The 18,477-nt window shown below is 48.5% G+C and overlaps 4 protein-coding genes across 4 annotated transcripts; 3 read left to right on the top strand and 1 right to left on the bottom strand.

Annotated features, from left to right (window-relative positions):
* Positions 1–4,229: 4,229 nt before the first annotated feature.
* Positions 4,230–4,547, bottom strand: N7498_006840 (uncharacterized protein; the record flags this gene model as incomplete). Its single annotated transcript, XM_058453902.1, has 1 exon — positions 4,230–4,547. One exon carries the CDS (start codon positions 4,545–4,547, stop codon positions 4,230–4,232), a length of 318 nt encoding a protein of 105 aa, XP_058306151.1.
* A 2,771-nt stretch (positions 4,548–7,318) lies between these two features.
* Positions 7,319–8,836, top strand: N7498_006839 (DUF3405 domain-containing protein; the record flags this gene model as incomplete). Its single annotated transcript, XM_058453901.1, has 1 exon — positions 7,319–8,836. One exon carries the CDS (start codon positions 7,319–7,321, stop codon positions 8,834–8,836), a length of 1,518 nt encoding a protein of 505 aa, XP_058306150.1.
* A 935-nt stretch (positions 8,837–9,771) lies between these two features.
* Positions 9,772–11,366, top strand: N7498_006838 (Vacuolar protein sorting-associated protein 62; the record flags this gene model as incomplete). Its single annotated transcript, XM_058453900.1, has 2 exons — positions 9,772–10,878; positions 10,929–11,366. 2 exons carry the CDS (start codon positions 9,772–9,774, stop codon positions 11,364–11,366), a joined length of 1,545 nt encoding a protein of 514 aa, XP_058306149.1.
* Positions 11,367–17,795: 6,429 nt separating this feature from the next.
* N7498_006837 (uncharacterized protein) lies at positions 17,796–18,263 on the top strand (the record flags this gene model as incomplete). Its single annotated transcript, XM_058453899.1, has 1 exon — positions 17,796–18,263. The coding sequence occupies one exon, from the start codon at positions 17,796–17,798 to the stop codon at positions 18,261–18,263; it is 468 nt and encodes a 155-aa protein (XP_058306148.1).
* Between the last annotated feature and the right edge of the window lie 214 nt (positions 18,264–18,477).

The following is an 18,477-nucleotide window of genomic DNA, read 5'->3' as shown; positions in this document are numbered from 1 at the left end:
AAGCGAGAGACCTCAGCTCGATCTAAGAAATCTAACTGTGCGAGAAGATCGTGCGTGAGAAGGTGCCCATTTGTTTCGGGCTCTAACAGATCGCCGGGCGACCCTGACCTTCGATAGCACGTCGGTATTGCTTGTGAAACCCTCCGACAAGCCAGTGCTGATGCCGCTCGAGCATTTACACGTCTCTATGGGCCGTAAGCGTTGCAATTATGGATGATACGTAGAGACTGGAAAGGAACTCACCCCTTCGGTTGTATTTTATCTGCGCTCACATATGAAGCGGATAGAATTGTCTACTTGACAACGCGAGCAAGAGCTGGCTGACAGAGCCGAAATAGGAGGGATGGTCGTCTTCATATTACTTGAAATTCCTTGGGTCGGTATCGCTCGCAAACATTGTGGACCCTCTTACGGCAGTTTTCAGAAGAGCGAGAGAGCCAAGTGCTAAATCCCAGTCCGTTACGTGTCACAGCTGCTGAGATGTGAAAAGGTCATGGGCAAGCGGAAAGCGCGAGGAGGTTTGTGAATGTGTGGAAGGTAGACAAGAAGCATTCATGCGCATTTCATACAATAGTGTAGGTCTTGATCCTGCGAGATTTGAAGGAGAGCTTACCCGGTCTTCTTCCAAGCCAACGCGCCCACCGGCATCTCAGTGGCCTATATCTCTGTAGGTGGCAGCAGCGGCACGAAGCTGCGGGCTTTCCAATTACAAGACCTTTACTACAGAGTAAGCCTCGCCAAAACCCGCCCAAGATTCAAACCGCCCGCGAAAAACCGCATACCAGTTGGGTCGGGTAGTCAGCAGACCAACGACCCGCAAAAGCAAAAAAGTTGACCTATCAGCTTACATTAAATATTGTATTGTGCTGTATTTCCCTATCTTCTGTGTATCTACCTGGTTTGATAGCCTGGAGTGCACCGTCTGCCACGCTTGACTTCTGCGGATATTTTGTAGAAAGGAAAGTACAAATCATATTCTTCGCTTATTCCTAGATGGCACTGTCACTCTGCCAGATCTCTTGAGAGATCTATGATCCATCCTCGTCTGTTCCCTCCTCGACATTCTGCTCGTCGTTCTGGTACACCGAACCTGATGCTTCTATGTTTGTACTACTTCTTCAGCCGCAACTTCATTGTTCGTAAATGAATTTTGATTGCTTTCTTCTCCCATCGCTGATGAGGTCAAAGTGTTCCTCTTCTTCTTCAAGCGTCCCCACGGTACCTCTTTCTGTCGGCAATCTCACTAGATTGCTTAGCTGCTGGCTACCCAAGTTAAACTTTTCTGAGCACATGTACATCATCAAGTCTCCGGTAGTTGAGTCGTTGAGAGAACCTCGGCGGTAGTGGCAAATATCCCACGCACTATTGAAAAGTCGTTCTGCTCCTGTGGCTGGCATAAACACCAGATCTCGGGTGGTATACAGTGATTTACCGGTGGCCCATCTGTACTGCTCATCTGGCTTGGGCGGTATTAGTTATACCTTAGGCTTATTCTCTTTGGTCGCGTTATCACCATGAGTTTTTTGTTGCACCGCTTTACATCGTCATATCGCGCGCGCTGGACATTGTCAGTGTAAATAGTAATATATATAGTTGGATGGCCCTGTCCGCCTAACCCTCGATGTGCTTTTGCGGCATTCTTGTCTAATACGTTTAATATATTTTATCCATCCTAGGTATTGGTAGCTCACTGACTCTCTCCCTCCTTGGTAGGCGCAATAGCATAAAGCCTTTCTGTTGACAGTCAACAGGAGGGATAATAGACATAGGCGGAAAGTAATCTCGCGCCATTTAGGCAAGAATTGTCTAAAGTGCCTGTTATTTATCCTATCCAAGAATAGCAGGTCTTTGGACCGTTTTTTTGGCAGCGAGAGCCTACGATAAGCGACTAAGAATGCTTATGGAATAAAGTAGAAAACTAAACCACTCCGAGGCGATATAGTTCTTTCCGACGCTAAGCGTATCACTAGGAAGGCATCTATATATATACGTAGTTCTTCGGATATTAGTACTACGATTCCTATAACTATATCTCTAGATGGGGGACTGGTATATCTACTAAGGACGTGACCGTCTAATATCCCGTTAGCACTATATATAGTACTCCGTTACTAACCCTAAAGTGATAGATGATTTTGACTATCTTCTACTAACTTTATCCCTCTGTACCTATTGGGGGTTCCGTGTTAAAGTGCCCGTCCCAGAAAGTTTAGCACGAGGCCCTAAATACCCGAGAGGAGAGATCCTCTAGTCACGCGTAGGAGATCATTCGGCCATAAAACATATAAGAGAATAAAGACCTAATAAGGAGAGTCATTACTGGTAGTTACGTTCAAGATAGAATTATTTTCGTGCTAGGCACGGACGCTTAAAATACATTATATATAGTACGTATATCTTATTTCCGTAGCTCTTATAAGTTTCCAATAATATCCAATCCCATCGAAAGTCAACTGCTATAGCTAGCTAGCGATAACGCTATAATACTATAATATCACGACTAATATCGCTCTATAATGAATAAGAGCACTATAGGGAATTATCTCTAAATAGAGCTTTAGTGCCATTCTTAGTAGTGCGTCAGGTGCTGTGGTAAATACTCGTTATATATCAATGTTTAGCCTCCTATGCTACTAACGGATTACTTAATCCAGAAAACAAAGCCGCCCTATTAAAGAGGGCAGAGGACGGATTAGCGACACACTACTTATATTTTAAGAATTTCGGCACTTCGGAGATCCTCGCTTCTCTATAGACTCCTAGAGAACAATTTCCGTCAATAATTCGTCGCTTTCCTATCGTACTTATTCGTTTGGCTCCTTTAATCGCGGAGAAGTTCGTAACTTAGTGATAATGGCTAAGCCGAACCTCTTCCGGCATACGCTAGCATTAGCAGAATATAGGCTACAGCCGCATCGATAGAAAAGCGATGGCCCACAACGCCCGTCCTTAGAATAGTAGCAATCCTACGACGGCACATTCGAGGTATATATAGTAGGTACTCTTATAGCCTTTAATATATATATCGAAATGTATCGAACGGCAGAATATACCAATTGTTCTTCTAAATAGTATACCTTAGTATAGGTTACTCGCGACAATAAAGTTCCGAAAGCACTATATAAACTTGTGAAGGAATATTGGCTAGCGTTAGGTAAGAAGACGCCTATTTTAGAACGTGAGATTCTCCTAATACCGCCTAAACACTATAAGAGGTTCTAATATAGAGATTGCTTAACCTTTTTATAGTCAAGGCAAGTTTACTATCGATAGGTTAATACGCGGCCGCAATTTATATTGTAGCCTACTAACCCCAAGATCTAAGATAGATTTCGTCCAAACACAACCCCCAATAAGTACTGAGACAAGGCGCAATCAGTGTATAGATATAGTATTCAGCCATTAACCAAGTCGTAAACCCACAAGATATTCCACTTAAGGGGCTAGCGATTATAGGGCCATCAACGAGATAGCCTATGCCAGGATCGAACATATCTAAGACGCGTAGAACATTTTCCTTTAACATATTTAGTAGGACACTAGCTAAAAAAACCAGAACCATTAATGTCAAACGTACTAAATCTAAGTCCCCAGTAGCTACCGATGTTAAACAATAAGGAAGGGTATCGGCAACCTCTAAGTACTAAAACTAGTCATTAGACTCAGTCTTCAGCAGTGCCCCGTATCGTCTACGCTATTCTCCATTTTGTGCGAACCATTTCTAAGCTTCGGCTCTATCGAATTTCCGAGTATCTAGTGACGGTCGCGCACAAGGCAGCTCTTTCGTAGAACGTATATATATTGTCTTACAGTTTACTCCCATTAGAGTAGAGCTCTACAAGGAGATAATAATATAGGCGTCGGCTATAGTGTCTTGACAGACGAGGACCTAACTAGACTATAAATGAATATTGCGTTTTTCAACTTAACGAAAGCAAAGAAGCAACGTATAGGGAAGTAGTGTGGGTTATACTAGCACGCATTAGGTCCTCGGCTCGCCGACTTACGCTCGCTTAACGGGGTTAAGACGATCATTACTATTTAGTATGAGAAATGAGGAGGCAGACGTAGTGTGATAGTTCCGTTCAATTTACGGCCTAAGGTCTATCGAGTAGTGATTTTCGTGCTATCAAGTATAAGGAGGCGATTTCGGCCTGTTTTTCAAGCTCAGTATGCTTGTTCAAACATAAAATCCATTCTGACCAGACATATTCGTTCTAAGTCTGTTTTCATCGATCAACGCTGCTAGCATAAAGAAGAATATGGAAGTCCTCACTGTCAGAGGAGTTGGTGAGGAAAGTGCCCCATGCATAGATAAAAGCGTTTGGTTGGTATAGCTCAGGTCGGTTGCCCTTATTAAAAAATCGAATCAGGGTGGGGATGTCATCCTGTTCAACATCGTCTGATCGTATATCTTTGTCTGGGATATTGAGTGAAACACGCAACTGCATGGAAAATCCTTTACCGGGGCGCGTTGGATCCGGTTCGACATGCTCGATGAAATCGCGGATGTGAAGAATTGCCGGGAAATCTTTATTTGATGGCATGACGGAAATGAATGTAGTTAGGTATGGGGCTTGATATTCTAGGAAACATAGAAAGGTAGTGCATATACGGGTTTGTGGCTATAAAGACGAGGAAGGTGGGAGGATGTGGAAAATAGTTTATTTTAGGCTAGAACGCCATGCGGCGTGGTCTCGCAGGGATGGCCTGGTCGAAACCTGTAACGGTGCATAACTATATGTGTAGATACGAATGTGATTATGATCAGTCCAAAAGCCCTCTCACTGCTCCTCTCAAGAAGACGTTGAATAGAGAATAGAGAGCATGAGGTCTGTCTTTATTAATTTAATAGCGCATGTGCGCAAGACGCGGAGGAGAATGATTGGGCATGCGGTGGGTTATCTGGAGTTATTGGTTTGCCATGCAGCAAGAGTCTCGAGCTCGTGGGCTTGCAATCTTTGCATCTCACCGAGCAATGAGGATCCGGCCTGTGCTGGAGGTCACTCATATCAATCGGTTGTAGAAGGTGAAGACCAGTCAGTGAGCGCAGGCGAGACAGTTGAACGTAAGTAGAGCAATATTTCCGGTGCGAGACTTGGCGTCGACCATTCCGATCATCCTTGAGATCCAAAATGGCGGATTCAAGGGTCGCGCCTTGAATTTTGTAGTCGGTGAGACAAAAGGCCGGACAAATGGGAATCTGTCTCCGGCGCACTGAATAGCCTTTCACTGTTATGGACGCCTCGAGTGGATAAATGGGTAAGACATGTTCGTTTACTGAATGAATAGACACGGATTTAGATCGCTTTGGTTTGAAGAGAAGGCATGCTGGAGGTTTGGTACAGAAGATGTATAATTCATCGAGTTCGTGAAAGTCCGCTATTTGTGTTCAGATTCATTGAAGCAGGTGACCAAATACAGTCAGCTCTCGCTTATTGTACGCCCTCCCATCCAAGCGAAATCAGGTACAATAAGTGAATTGTACAATAGTGAGAGATGACGTAATATTTGGATAGCTTAGTTAACTACCCTCCGGTTCTCGTGGGCGGGTTTGGGCGGGTTTTGGCGAGGCCTAGTGACACGAGTCATCTTCCAGTTTTAAGACCTAGAGCCAGTTTAAATCTGGCACCCGAGACCTCTCGCAACCCTACCCCTACCCGAAATTCCTGCTCAATGGATTCACCGCTTCTATCCATAATCTCTTTGGGAGTACGAGAGGATGGAATGTGGTTCCAGTTGATGCCGCACACGGTCTATACGGCCGCATTCGGTTGGTTCGTCCGCATGGTTCCGGACATACAAAACTCGTATCATGAAACCTGTCATGCGGACACGAAACAGGCATGCCCGCGACATAGCCTCAATACGTCGAATATAGGGCACATATAGAAAGCTTAATTCGTTGCAAGCGATCGCCCATCGTGTGCCCCTCCTTTGGGTTTCTCTTCGCTGCAACCGCCGTTCGTTGATGGATGTATCGACGGAAGCGATGCTGTTGATAGAGGTTATGAAAGGGAGAAAAGGAAAATATAAGAAGGGAACATACAGTGCCTATGATCGAAGCCGTCATGAATTGACGCAGCTGTCGGCCGGTCTGATAGTCACCAACTGAGAAAGCCGTGAAAGTCGAACTGCGCGTTTCGTCCGCTTCACCCACGACTTGGATATCTCACGAATATAAATATACGGAATTGATACTATTAAACCCCCCTTGCCGCCCCTAACCTTCCAACCAAATACTCGATCCTGTCGAGCCAGCGCCCCCTTCGGCAGCATTTCATCCGCAAGAAAAATGACGTGTGGACCCTGGGTGGCGGAAATCATATTAAAAGCTTCCATGAGCGTATGGGCATAAGCGGATTTGAAGGCAGTGGGTAATACCAGCGCAAAAGGAGGGTTGCATTTTAATTTTCCCGCAGACTGTTGCGCCCGGGTTGTTGAGCATTGATCCTGCTGGTGGCTAGTTTTACCCAAAACCGGCGATGTCTACTGTGACTGAAGTGTTCGGGTGTACGGCACTTCTGGCCAGGCCCAAACCCCAACACCACCAGAAGTTCGGCAAATGCTTGGAAGGGTACTGGTTTGCTTGCGTTGATATGACGCGGAGCGCCGTTGTCGGTGTCTAAGCCCGTGGAAAGTTGTGGCCGTTGCTTTTACTAATCTACAGAGATTACCCATAATACAAGCAGCCCATCATTGTTTACCACAATTCATGGCGTTTATTCTGCTCGCTTTGCGCAGCTTTTTCTTGAAGCACTTTCCCGCGCTGACCCGTAGGAGCCCTTATACGCTACTACCCGACTCCGGCGAGAATCAGCTTTTCGTTAACTTCCCGGCCGGGCGACGTGTGTGTCGGAAGTTAGTGACAGGTATCATCATCGCAGTCATACTATTGTTCTGGGTCATACATGGGACTCGCCGAATGGTAGGGGCCGTGGAAACTCTCTCTCCGCATTGGTTGAAGTATCCAATGTAAGTAACTGCATCTCGCTGCGAGTGGGAGTGCCACTGACATAGAATATACAGACTGGACGGATATTCGCATGGTCTCGAGTCAATCGTGACATGTTCAAACTATTCTCCGGAGTATCCCAACGCCAAAAATGCAATTTTAACGAATTCTGCTCCACCGACAGCGTCTGATCGCTTGAGCCCGCCGCAGTTGTTCCAATTCCAACCTTATCTTGACCAGACAGAAGAAACAGGTAGTAAACACGAATTGATAGAACACTGCTATCTCGACTCCGCCGCGAAGATAGAAGCTCCTGACCTTTACGCCTACAGTGGGGTTCCCCAGTTCCAGCCACTCCCAGCCATGGGGTCCCACAATCTTCTCCATCTCAGAGACGATATTTGTTTCGACCGGTACGGTAGATACGGCCCGTACGGATTGGGTTACAGCATTGAAGAAGGCGGAACTGGTGAAGGAATGTCGCACCGGCTAGACCCAAGGGTCGCGGACGTTTGGAAGAAGACCGGCCTTATTGACTACAGAGATATCGACTGGGGCGAGGCGCAACACCGGTGTTACGAGTCAAACCAACAACATTTCGTTGCCGGTGATGGCACAATTGAATCGGGAAAGAAGAAGAGACAAGCCGTCGTCATCCGGACTTACACCGGCTTCTTGTGGACGCAATATGCAAAGTTGAAAATTCGCGCCTTGATCAGCGAAACGGCTCTGAAGTCTGGCGGTGAGTATGCGGTACATCTCCTTTTGCACGTGAAGGATGATGATATTCCCATCTGGGCAGATGCAGTGACACGGCAAAGTGTGCTGGATGAGCATGTCCCAAAGGAGTTCCACTCGATCTGCACATTGTGGTCAGAGGCGCAAATGAGGCTGTATTACCCAGGGAACTTTGGAGTCTCTGTCGAAAACCCATCGGGCGGAGACATCCACAGTGTACATCGCTCAGCACATATGCCACTTCAACATTTCGCCGTCCATCATCCTGAATATGCGCATTTCTGGAACTGGGAGCTCGACATACGCTATATTGGTTCATATTATGAACTTTTTTCCAGGCTTGGAGACTGGGCGGCAAGGCAGCCGCGCACCGGGGCCTGGGAGCGATCAGCACGGTACTATATCCCCGCGCTTCATGGTTCTTGGGAAGCTTTCACCGAAAACATTCAACGCAATCTGCGGACGAGCGGACGCCAACCCATTATGGGCCCCATTGAGTTTGACAGAGAAGAGCAGGTCAATTGCGTCATGGAGGACTACCTGGGCGAATCACGCAAGGGTGATGCAAACGTTTCATTGTGCGGTGTCGATGAGCCAGCCGACTTGATCACGCTCAACCCTCTATTTGATGTTGAGGACAGTGGCTGGGTTTTCAGCAAAGACATCACCGGATATGACGTCAGACATTCACTGCCTCCCCGGCGGTCGACCCTTGTGACAGCAAGCAGGCTTAGTTGGCGCCTACTTAATACCATGCATCAAGAAACGTGGAAGATGCACCATAGCATGTTCACTGAGATGTTTCCGCAAACAGTAGCGCTACATTATGGCCTCAAGGCAGTCTTTGCCCCACACCCTGTTTACCTGGAGCGATCCTGGCCTCTAGAAACCGTCGACAAGGTGTTCAATGGCGGCAAAGACCACACGGCCGGTGGGCCAGGGAGTCCTTTTGCCTTTGCTAATGAGCACAATTTCAAGGGCACGACGTGGTACTATCATGCAGAGTTCGCTGGGCGACTATGGCGCCGGTGGTTGAGTGAAAGGAAGGAGGGCGATGTAGAGGACGAAAAGCATGCTGACACAGAAGGACAATCCCGGCTTTGTTTACGGAGCATGCTGTTTCATCCGATCAAGTGGGAATGACAGTCAGGTGGGCATTCAGTGGGCGAACCGATATGATGGAGACGATCAGACCTGTGGGAGCCTACCGTTACCCTCTTGACTCCCGTCTGTTGCGATCAATTGTCCTGTATGGTTTAGAGCGCTACATTTTCCGCCCCTTATTTAGACTATTTGTACTTATTGCATTTACAGGCCCACCTCTTGTCTTGGAATTGAAAGCATTCGTCCTAGTTAGACATCTGTCCAGCAACGTGGGGGGATTATGCCTAGACAGTGTTTCTACAATCGCCGGGTTAGGTCCAGGGGTGTTGAAACTTTTGCTGCATCACTGTATGAACTAGCAAGTACTTTGCGTCATGGCGAGAATTGCGACTAGGCGCGCCGACAGCTGAGAAAAGTGGGGCACATGGCCCAAGTCTTAAACTATAATTTGTGCAAGCTAAGCTTTTCTTGGCTCTTGCGGGCGTAATCACCGGATCGATATCTACCACCTTGACCTCGATCCGGGTAATGTTCTGGCTCGAACCAAGTAGACCTTACCCTTAGTCTCTGCACGGAACTCCCACGTGTGACCACCGGGACTCTATGATGATGATATTTCGGCCTGGCGGTTGTCATCCGTTTCCGCAAACTCTCGGCCGATCGCACTAACCTGCTCGAAAACCGTCTTCTTTTTTTTTTTCCGCGAGGAACACTTGCTGGAAACGGAACGCCCGGTCACTGATCAAATTACTTTATACGCCTCTCATCCACGTCGTGTGCTCTGGTTGTTCCAATTGTTGTTTCTCGTCCCACTATAAATTTCCCGGCATACCCAATCACTGCCTTGGCAACTGTGTCCCATTGCATTGCCCATTCGGCCTCGAACGAGGTTTTGACGAACAGTATTTTCAGTTCATGAACATCACGACTCTCAGCTGCCACCACTGATAGTCCATGCCGACCCGTTTCAGCAGATGACTCGCAAGGCCAGGGCTACCATTGTTTCCCTCTTGACTCTGATCGTATATCTACTCATCAACAGCCTCTTCCACGCCCTCAAACCAACGGCCTTTGTGTGGTATGAGGAGGACGAAGATGAGCCGAGCTGGACCGCGAGCTCGCGGTCCTGGCTCGACCGCAAGAGCTGCCGCTGGCTCGGTGTCTGCGGCGTGGCGCATTTCCAAACGGCTGACGCACAGTTTGGACAGCACAGCTCGGCAAGACTTTCAGAGTCAAAAGATACCGAACCGGAGCCGTGGCGGTCGTTCTGGTTCTGCGGGTCTAGTAATCGGTCCAAGTGGGATGCCGAGGAGTGGGCTAGGCGGGAGATCCCCGACTATGTTTTTGACTATGCCCCGCTCGTCCATCTTTACTCTGGAGAGCTGTTTTGGCCCGGTGATATCGCAGAGCATCTCTACCACACCACTCCTATGCTCAATTACACTCCAGTCCAGGCCCAATGGGACCATCCGACACTGGAGGACCTTGATGACCTAAACCAATGGGAAGGGGGACGCCATGTATTCTTGACTAGTGACGACGACGTACAGACCCAGCCCCCTTGGCTGGAGGGTGAGAAGAATATCCCCGAATCAGACGAGAAGACTAAAGAATCATGGCCTGACTGGGACGGTCGAGTGGATGGGGAGATCCCGGATGATACCGAACTGGATCGTGCCAAGTGGTTTGATCTGAGACACCGGAAAGGCGAAGATACAGACAAGGTTTCAGCCCAAGCGCACCGATTGCTGAAACAAGAGCTGCACAAACGCTATGGCGGTAAAAAGATTCAAGACCCTCTCCAAGATACGCGTACCGAGGAAGCGGGTGGTCGCAGCGATGCACCTGCGATCTTGCTCCTGATGGATAAGGGTAACGGGGTGGTGGATGCTTTTTGGTTCTTCTTTTACGGATTCAATCTAGGCAACACCGTCGTCAATATGCGGTTTGGCAACCATGTTGGAGATTGGGAGCATTGTCTCGTGCGCTTCTACGACGGTCAGCCAAAGGTTCTCTTCTTCAGTGCCCACGCAGCTGGTGAAGCGTATCGATATGAAGCCGTTGAAAAGATCGGACAGCGGGTGAGTCAAGACTCCACCCAAATAGAGTCCCAAGTACTAACTTGTCCCAGCCGGTAATTTACTCTGCCGAGGGAAGTCATGCCATGTACGCCACTACCGGAGTGCATGAGTACATCCTGCCATGGGGACTTCTGCATGATGTGACCGATCGGGGCCCACTGTGGGATCCCTTACTCAACACCCATGCATATACATATGACTTTGACAACGACGCCCTGCGCGCATCCACATTCAGCCCCGCCTCGCCCACAGAGTGGTTCCACTTCCGCGGCCATTGGGGCGACAAGTTCTATCGGCTGAGTGACTCGCGACAGTATCGATTCGCCGGTCAATACCACTATGTAAATGGACCCCTCGGACCCCGGTTCAAGCATCTCAACCGGCGCCAGGTGTGCCAGGGTCCAGACCGTGCCCCTTGCGTAATCAAAGATTGGATTGAAGAAGACAAACGGACTCCACGGTGGGACTCAGTCGGCGTCGGAGAGTGAAGTCTTCAGAAGAAGCAGCCTGTACGCCTGGAGCGTCATTTTATTACGAATATACATCTGAGCTGGATGCGTCCACGATAAGGGTAACCCACATTACTTATAATATACTTAATACACTATGCTTTTGATTCAGCGCTGAAAATAGGAGAAACGGAAATTTAGGGTCAGCAAGGCTAGGTATGGAGAAGAAGCCCGTCAATTCTTAGCTTGTCTTGAGGCGCAAAAGGAAAGTGAGGCTGTTGGGGGACTTTGTCCAACTTTTTAGCTCTTATTACTACATGTTTTATTTTGCGTAGCTGCGTGGGGAAAAAAGTAGCGGAGCAACCGTCGGTAGAGATGGCGGTTCTACTCGTTTTGAAAATTTGCACTGACCTCGGAGGAAATTAAGGGAAATTAACCATCACACAGCTGAGTCTCGAGAACTTTCTCGTGAATGCTCATCGAATCAGGGGTTTACTGCGAGGGCGGGCCACGGTGTCACCGCACCATTTATCAGCGGGATGGGGTCCGTGTCCGCTTCGCAGGGTGGGAGAAGCTGAGTGGACGAAATCGATGTTGCGCATCATACTATTATTGCGGGGCAGGTCGACCAAATGACCGGATAAATTCTGACCTCGATCTTTTTCTCAATACAAGCTTTTCCTAGCTCTGGATGGACGACCCATTCTGGAATTCTATGACGATTTTCTTTCCAATCCCGGTTATGGGCACTGTCAGTCCAACTCTTGAAAATGCTGCTGCGTCTTGACTTGCCCGCAACCGGATGAGGAATGTGCGGCAAAAACTGTTCAGGCAACAAAGTTCCATATCCGAATGACCCGTGTCGTATCGTCATCTTTCCAAACCCGGTAGTTTCCAATCTTGACAGGTGTTGGAATCTAGAAATCAGGCCGATGAGGGCTTTTTAACTTCGATAGGCTAAGTTTAATTCTTACTTCAGGGTGTTTAGCACTATAGTTGCTTAAGACTCGAGTTTCTCGGTTGCTGAAATGCCGATTTCAAACTTGACCCGCCCGCCGAAAGCGGAAGCATTACGACAAACGGCATTGACGGCGAAAAGCGGCATATTTATCTGCAGCTGCACCGGTCTTCTTCTGTCACTGATTTATTCACTGAAACCAGACGGTTAACTTGTTTTCTCCAAAAAACATCTCGTGAATTTCGAACACTTATTGTCGATATGTTACGATGGAGCACGCGCTGCCTTCCTGGATTCAGTATCCTGACTCTGGTTTTGCTTCTTTTTCTTGCCTTTTCCGGCATCTTGAGGAAATTTTTGTCCTACCAGGTTGGAAGACCCGAAGAGAAAGTGCAGGTTCCCTTGAATTTGGCACAGAAAGCATTTGTCGTTTATACTGTGTTGATTCACATTAATATGTTTGCATTCACCCTCCGTCTGGCTTGGGCGCTGGTCTGGGTTACCGAGAAAACTCGGCTAGCGTTACAGAGACATTCTTGTCCAAGGATCACCTCGTTTCCATGCAATTGTGATCGACAATTTCTCTGTGAGTCGAATACCTGGAGCCATGCCCACGCTTCCACGGACGAGTACTGCAGAAAGACCAAGGGTAAAATCAGATCGGAAACGAGGGGCAAGGAGATCATACACGCCATCATTCTTCCTAACTACCGCGAAAATGAAGACACACTACGGACGACCCTGAGAGTCCTGGCAAGCCATCCGAATGCAAAGTCCCATTATGAGGTCAGTCCTGTCTTTGAAATACCACTTGATAAACCGAAAATTCATTTGCCGTGGACAGATTTATTTGGCAATGGAAGAAAAGGAAGGAATGGCTGTGGAAAAAGCAGCAAACCTAGCGGCTACCTTCGAACATTCGTTTCTCAGGATTGAAACTACCTTTCATCCATCTGGAATTGATGCGGAAATAGCAGGCAAGGGCTCGAACGTGGCCTTCGCGGCTCGTTATATCATCAAGACCTACCGGGAATTTTTGCACTCGGAACTTTGTAATGTGGTTGTGACAGTCATAGACGGTAAGTATCGTTCCTATAGTCACATTCGTTGGAAGTACAGAATTTTGACCAACGACTAGCCGATACACATTTGCCCAGGGAATATTTCACTGAGATCCAGCGACTTCGTGCTTTATATTTTGCTGACGCTGAGCGGTCGCTCTATTGCTGTCCGATCATTTTCGACCGCAACTCTCATGAGACACCGACCCTAGTTCGTTGTGCGGATCTCCTTTGGGGATTTGCCGGTATATCTACAATGTATCCAGGCTCCTCGATCGCAATGCCAACGTCCGTGTACTCCTTGCCGTTGTCTTTAGTTGAAAAGGTTGGCGGGTGGGACAGCGACCCAACAGCTATTGGAGAAGATATGCATATGTTACTCAAATGCTATTTCCAGACCGCCGGAAATTTGATCACTCGAACAATCTATGTACCTGCTAGTCAGTGCAATGTATCGAGTGATAAAGGCCGGGCTTGCCAGCGTGTTCTGAATACAACTATTGCTAGATATCGACAAGCCCTACGGCATATGTGGGGCGCACTTGACTCGGGATTTGCTGTGCGACAGATGATTAGCTGCATGCGTTTCAACCGTCGGGACTTTCTTCTGCGGCCACGACATTTTATACTCTTCCACCTGCTGTGGGAGGCACATTTTTTACCGTGTCATGTGACATTACTACTAGTCTTTTCCGCTCTCTACACCGTTTGGACGCCCAGTGACCGGCTGCACCCAATGTTGGTATGGGCGTTTTCCTTGACTAATATGCTACGCACGCTTTCCTTTATGGGTATGAATGTCGCTATTGTATTATACGACCGCTGGCATAAGCTTTGTGTTGAAGCTCGAATACAGGCCATGCATGCTGCCAATCTCTCGGGTACTGGCTTCTCTCATCGCAAGTGGTACATGCCAAAGTATCTCCTAGAGCGGGTGGCCTTCCCTATCGCAGGCACCATTTTTGGCGCTGTTCCAACTCTACATGCTATTTTCTCCCACTTTTGGACCGATCGTTTGGAGTATCGGGTCAGCCAAAAGCCTATCTTCGAGCCTGAAACAGCAGTCATGGTTTGATGGGCATGTACAGGCACGTCGAAAATCCATTTTTCACCCACATAAGACATTGTCGTCTACCCGGTTGCGTCGTGGCGCCAAGATCATCTGGGTGTCGCAGCCGTAACGCTCGACGACAACTGGAAGTTGCCGAATCCTTGCAGATTCAGGCCGAACCGATGATGGTCGGTGCATTCCGCGGAACTGATTTGGGATCTGCATGTCATCAACATCATAAACAAGGTCGACCTCCAATAGCGAAGACCAGCCGACGAGCGTGAGAGATCCGCCACCAACCTCGACGACAGCATGTCAGCACTGCAAGCCATCCAGAATCCGGGGAACGGACGTAAACAGCAGTGAGACTATGCCCTTATACGAGTAGGCACAAACACCAAGACCCACTGCGTCAAGGTCCGTCTAGAACGGATACGAGGGCATTGCGAAGCTCCCCGGAATGAATTAGTGGACCGTTTGGTCAAAAAGCAGCCATAGAGGGCAAAAACTACGCATTTTGGTCCCTGCTGCCACGAAATAAAGCTTTCATCCACGAGAATATCTACGTCCAGTGGGAGAAAAAATGGAAAGAGCCTGGAGAAGGAACCCACTTACGATAAGCAACACATTATCTGTTAAGTACACAAGATGGATCTACGGTCTTCCACCGAGGAGTCGAGCTTACCTTCTCGCACAACTGCGAACTGCGAACTGTTTGCTGTCCTATATACGAAGGCATTTCGCTTCAAAGGCAGCGACCGGTGCGTCTGTGGCGACCGGGTAACCCTGAGACACGGACTGCCTCGGTCTGAGGAGTCTATGGCGGGAATTGTGGAGAAATTTGGCGACACTTTTGATAGCGCGTCAAGTTTGCTGGAGTTTCTCGAGAGGGGATAGGGGGCTAGCTAGACCACGCCTCGCGAGCCGAGACGCCGGATGCTGTACTGATTTTTGCGGAGGCGTCATAACGAATCCGAAGTCGCCCGTGATTTGGCAATGCAAACGGAACTTAGGCCAGGGAAGACCCTGGCGAGGCTCTAAATTCGTTTCAAGAAGTGGCCCATTTCACATGTGCGTACATGGGTCTGTATAATTGCGGTAGCCGGCATATCTCTGACTTAGTTGAACCCTGGATTGAGGTACAAATGTGATAATTGATCTATATGAAAAGATCCAGCTATTTGTAGTTGCAGCAGCTCATCTCTCTGCTGCCTAGCGGAGTGCCTGCCTAACAGGCAGCCACTCCTACAGATCTATATGCATCACGTGACCTGGGATCCAACTCTCTGAGAGAATGAAACGGAATAATTGATTGTCCTTCCCGACGAGGGTCGGGATTCAGCTAAATACTAACGTAACCGGTAAGCGAGCCAGCCACCCAACCATCCGCTTTTTAATTTACATCTATTTTTTTCAACCAAAACGCCTTTATATTAATTATTCTACCTAACTGGGCATCTAGGGGCCTTATGCCCTTTCTCACCGCATATAGAACACGCAAATTGACGCCTTTGCGCTGGCGCTGCTGCTGGTTGAATAGGCTGCCCAGGGTTTGCTAGAGACGGTATAATAGGCTGTAAACTAGCCTCACGGGTAACCCTATGCCCCTGAGCTTCTAGCACTGAGGTCCCAGCATCATAGGCTATCTGCCTACTAACCCGTGCGCGTTTTTGCCTTTGCACCGCGTTGGCAGCCCGTAATTCCTTGCTTTCTTGCTCAAGTAATATGCCGTTCTGCATAGCGAGCTGGCAGCCCTTGATAAGCTGGTTTAACGCCGTCTGTGAGGGCGATGGAGGGCTGTGTGAGAGTCGTTTTAGGAAGGCCTGGATTGACGCGCCTTGTTTTAGCAATTCGGCGACGGTTGAGGGTGTTTTTGGTGTAAAAACGCTAGATCGGCTAGATGGGCGGCTTCCTAAGGGTGTGGGCGTCCGAAGCCGGATATTGAGCTTTGAAAGCACTCGTTCTGGGTCGAATGGCACTAAATCCCCTGCTGCGAAGCTATTTTTTATTATAAGCGCTTGAAAAGCGCTATCGCGAGCAGTTGGGTAGGCTATAAGGAAATCAAGCTTATCAATATGGTTGATGCCAAGCCTTATTTTTTGATCAACTAAGCCTCCGTAAGAGCGCTTTAAAACCGCAAAACAACCAATATCAAGCGGCTGTAAAAGATGCGAGCTATACGCTGGCATACAAATAGGAATTATCTCGTTTTCCGAGCAAATTTAGTCGAATAGAGGCGTTAGATGGCTACCGTGCCCGTCGAGGACTAATAAACGATATCGGCCTTGCGTACGGCTATTCGTTGACGGTATAAATAGCTTTTGAAGCCATCGAAGGCCTATATCGTCGGTCGTCCACCCGTTTTGACTAACTTCGAAGCGCCAATCACCCGGGAGGTCGCCGAACCAAGCCTGATTATATAGTTTGCCTTTAAAGATAATCGTTGGCGGAAGCGCCCACCCAGAAGCGCTTATTGACTCGATTATAGTCACCCACTCGCGATTTCCTTGCTGTAAAACCGCTCTCCGACCGTAGTATTCTGCTCGGGTAATAACCTTTGCGGTCGCTGTGAGGCCCATCGCGAAGCCCGTCTCGTCAAAATTATAGATATCCTCTGGTAGGATACCGTATTGCTGAACCGTAGCTTGTACGCGATCAAACCACTCTTGAATAACCTTTGGATCCTCTTGTTTTGCTCGCTAATAGTTATATCGACGTGAAAAGCGTGCCTGAAGCTCTGGAGTGCGTTGGGTATAGTTATAGACCCATTTTTCGCCGACTGTTTGGATTGGGGTTGAACCGCGCTTTGCAAGCAAAAGATTCGCCATTTCTCGCACTATAGAGGGCCTGGGGGCTGCTCCACGCGCATCCATTGATAATATCCACCTCTTAAGCGATTCCTCTTCAATTTGGGTCAATTTATGGCTATTGGCGCGAGATTCAACGCGATTTGTAGTGCCGCGGAGTCGTGTACGTAGCGTAGATTCGGGCACATTAAAACGGCGCGCGGTCTCGCGTATAGAGCTAATTTCTTTGTTTTTAATAGCTTGCATAGCTAATAAAATGCGGCCTTCTTGCTCGACGGGATTTCGGTTTGATTGAACACGTTTTGGAGGCATGGTGGTTGGTAGAAATAGAAGGACGCGGTGTAGACGCGAAAAAATGGTTGGGGTGCGCAGCTCGCTTAACGTAATTCCCAGCCGAGTGACGCACCCAACCGAGTGACGCACCCCCAAACACCATAGTAAATGCGAGCCGAGTGACGCACCCAACCGAGTGACGCACCCCCAAACACCATAATAAGAGCGGCGAAGGCGAAAAAAAACGCGATCATAGTAAAGTAAGTACATCCTTTCCGCTAACAAACCTATCTTGCTCGAGTTCCTCTGCCGGGCAAAATGCCTACGAGGCGCAACGAGCGCGACGGGCACGCGTCCAACAACGCGTCCCCCCGTTCCGCTCCAGACCTCACCCCCGATCCACCCACCACAAGATCTGGGCTGGTTCGCCAGTCCCCAGTGTTCATGGCGGTTGAAGACGAAAACAATAATTGCGAAAACCGAATGGAGGCTCCCGAGGTGGACAATCAGGGACCAGAACAGCCACAAACCGAGTTCCAGATGCTCCTACGGGCGAATAACGAACTCATGATTCGAGTCGATCGCATGTCAGAGGCATACGCGAAGACACTGACGGTGGTCACTACCGAGAACGCATTGTACCGCAAGGAATTGATAGAATCTCGAAGAGAGGTCCAGGAATTGCAAAAGGAAATCGCTAGTCTAAAAGAGCTCGTCCAGTCTCTAGCGGTGAACGCACTCACAACACCACCTAGCACGCAGGTCAGTAGCCCAGGGAGAAGCTAGGCATCTATTATCTCGCGATCGTCATTAGCGTCCTCTAATACCCGCGCGGCGAGGACCGGGCTTAGCCTTCCTGCTGTGATTATTGACCTATGTTCCGCTAGAGAGGCGACCAAGACTCTAGTAGACGACCCCACATAGACGCGAGAGAAGATCCATACAGCACTCCAGCGCGAAACCGCGACTGCAAACGTAGATATCGTGGGGGTGAAACCCA

This window comes from Penicillium cinerascens (genome assembly GCF_028974065.1).
Source record: "Penicillium cinerascens strain IBT 15544 chromosome Unknown contig_9_segment0_segment0, whole genome shotgun sequence".
NCBI classification, from domain to species: domain Eukaryota; kingdom Fungi; phylum Ascomycota; class Eurotiomycetes; order Eurotiales; family Aspergillaceae; genus Penicillium; species Penicillium cinerascens.
Note: the sequence above shows the minus strand (reverse complement) of the source record. Positions and strands in the feature narration are given on the sequence as shown.